General features: G+C 53.1%; 1 protein-coding gene across 1 annotated transcript in view; it reads left to right on the top strand.

Annotated features, from left to right (window-relative positions):
* Nucleotides 1-519, top strand: part of Myl3 (myosin, light chain 3, alkali; ventricular, skeletal, slow) — a 6,351-nt gene extending 5,832 nt beyond the window's left edge. Inside the window, exons 5-6 of the mRNA XM_013030281.1 lie at nucleotides 301-378; nucleotides 491-519. Coding sequence (XP_012885735.1) covers nucleotides 301-378; nucleotides 491-519 — 107 coding nt within the window. The remainder of the gene's footprint in view (nucleotides 1-300; nucleotides 379-490) is intronic.
* Nucleotides 520-2,239: the final 1,720 nt, after the last annotated feature.

Here is a 2,239-nt window from a genome sequence, read left to right as displayed (position 1 = left end):
CCATCCACCCACCCACCCATCCATCCATCCACCAACCCACCCACCCATCACCCATACCTCACCCATCCACTCACCCACCCTATGCATCCCCCACCCATTCACCAATCCTCATCCACCCACCCACCCAGCCATCCACCCATCCACCCATCCATCCATCCATCCATCCACCCACCCACCCATCCATCCATCCATCCATCCATCCATCCATCCATCCATCCATCCATCCATCCATCCACTCACCCATCCATCCATCTCTTCGCACTTCTGGGCAGTGCTGACTCAGCCTCCCATCCCTGCCAGGTGAGAGGCTGACAGAGGATGAGGTGGAGAAATTGATGGCCGGACAGGAGGACTCCAATGGCTGCATCAATTACGAAGGTGGGCTCAGCGGGTTGGGGGCTCCCCTGAGGAGCAGGCTTATGGGGTCCCTACTTCCAGCCTTTAGCTGCCTAGTCGGACCCCCTGACCCTCACTTTCTCTTTCCTTCCAGCTTTCGTGAAGCATATTATGGCCAGCTGAGCTTCCCCCAGGTGAGAGACCCCTACTTCTTGACCATACCCCACACCCCCATGACCTCCCACCACCCCAGCCCTTGAGCAATGTACTCCCCAGCCTCCATGCCCGGTAACCCGCGGCTGCCTTTGGCTCAGGGAGCCGAGGGGACACCAAGCTGGGAACATCTCCTCTCCTCTCCTGTCTGCGATGCGGACACTGGCGTCATGAAGAGGACCAGACTCCTGCATGCGCCCTGAGATCAGATCTCCATGAGAGGATGACAGCGCTCCTCCCGCCCGCCCAGCGACCTGTGCTGCCCGCACTGCCCGTGTCCACCCCGGCCCAGCAATAAACGCACTTGCCGCCTCTCTCCCGCCCTCCCTCGCTTCCTTCCTCCTTCCCTCCCTCCCTCTCTCTCTCTTCTTTCTCTCTTTCTTTCTTTCTTTCTCTCTCCTTTCTTTCCTTTCTCTTTCTCTCTTCTCTCTTTCTTTTCTCTTTCTCTCTCTTTCCCCCTCCCTCCTTCCCTCTCTCCCTCCCTGCCTCTCTCCCTCCCTGCCTCTCTCCCTCCCTCCCTCCTTTCCTTCCTTCCTTCCTTCCTTCCTCTTGCCTTCCCTCTATTCTCTTTCTCCTTCTCTTTTCTCTCTCCTTCCTTCTTTCCTCCTCTTTCTCTTTTTCTCTTCTTCATTCCTTCATTTCTCTTTCTTTCTCCCTTCCTTCTTTCCTCCTTCCCTCCTTTCTTTTCTCTTTCTCCCTCCCTCCTTTTCTTCCTTCCTTCATCCCTCCTTCCCTCCTTCTCTCTCTTTCTCTTTTCTTTCCTCCCTTCCTTCCTTCTTTTTTCTTTCTTTTCTCCCTTCCTTCCTTCCTTCCTCTCTCCCTCCCTCCTTTTCTCTTTCTCTTTCTCTGTCTCTCCTTCCTTCCTCCCTCCCTCCTTCTCTACTTCCTTCCTTTCTCCTTCCTTCCTTCCTTCCTGTCTTCCTTCCTTCCTTCCTGTCTTCCTTTCTTTCTTTCTTCCTTTTCATCTTTTCTCATGCTGGTCCTGGGGTTTGAATTTACACTGCTCCTGAATTTCTTTTTGCTCAAGGCTGGCACTCTCTCACTTTATAGATCCATTTCCCACTTTTTTGGTGGTTAATTAGAGATTAGAATCTCTCCAACTTTCCTGCCTGGGCTGGCTTCAAATCATGATCCTCAGATCTCAGCCTCCTCCGTTGCTAGGATCACAGGATGACACTCTACCACTTGAGCCATGTCTCCACTTCTGGCTTTTGGCTGGTTCATGGCGGACATGAAGTCTTCCTGGATTTTTTTTTTCCCTGCCCAGGCTGGCTTCAAACTATGATCCTTAGAGCTCAGCCTCCTGCGGAGTTAGAAACACACACACACATGTGGTAGCCACAGACCCCTGACCAGAGTGTATGTATTCGTGCTTGCCCCTGTGTTTGCATACATTCTCATGAGCGTGTGCTCTTGTGTACATGTGTGCAATACAGACATAGCAGGCTTTGTGGATATGTAGGGATGTGTGTGTGTGTGCTACTAAGCTGGGCATGCATGCACATGTGTTGGTGTGTGTGTGTGTGTGTGTGTGTTGGTGTGTGTGTGTGCGTGCGTGCGTGTGCTCTTGGGTTCTGAGCATGGATGTGTTGTTGGGGGTGGGGTGGGGACTGCTGAGTCAGCCCCCATGTTAGGCCAGCAGTAACTGGCAGCCAATCTGTGGGCTCTCCACAGATGGATAAACACTGGT

Source organism: Dipodomys ordii, unplaced genomic scaffold, assembly GCF_000151885.1.
Source record: "Dipodomys ordii isolate 6190 unplaced genomic scaffold, Dord_2.0 Scaffold128, whole genome shotgun sequence".
In the NCBI taxonomy this organism is placed as follows: Eukaryota; Metazoa; Chordata; class Mammalia; order Rodentia; family Heteromyidae; genus Dipodomys; species Dipodomys ordii.
Note: the sequence above shows the minus strand (reverse complement) of the source record. Positions and strands in the feature narration are given on the sequence as shown.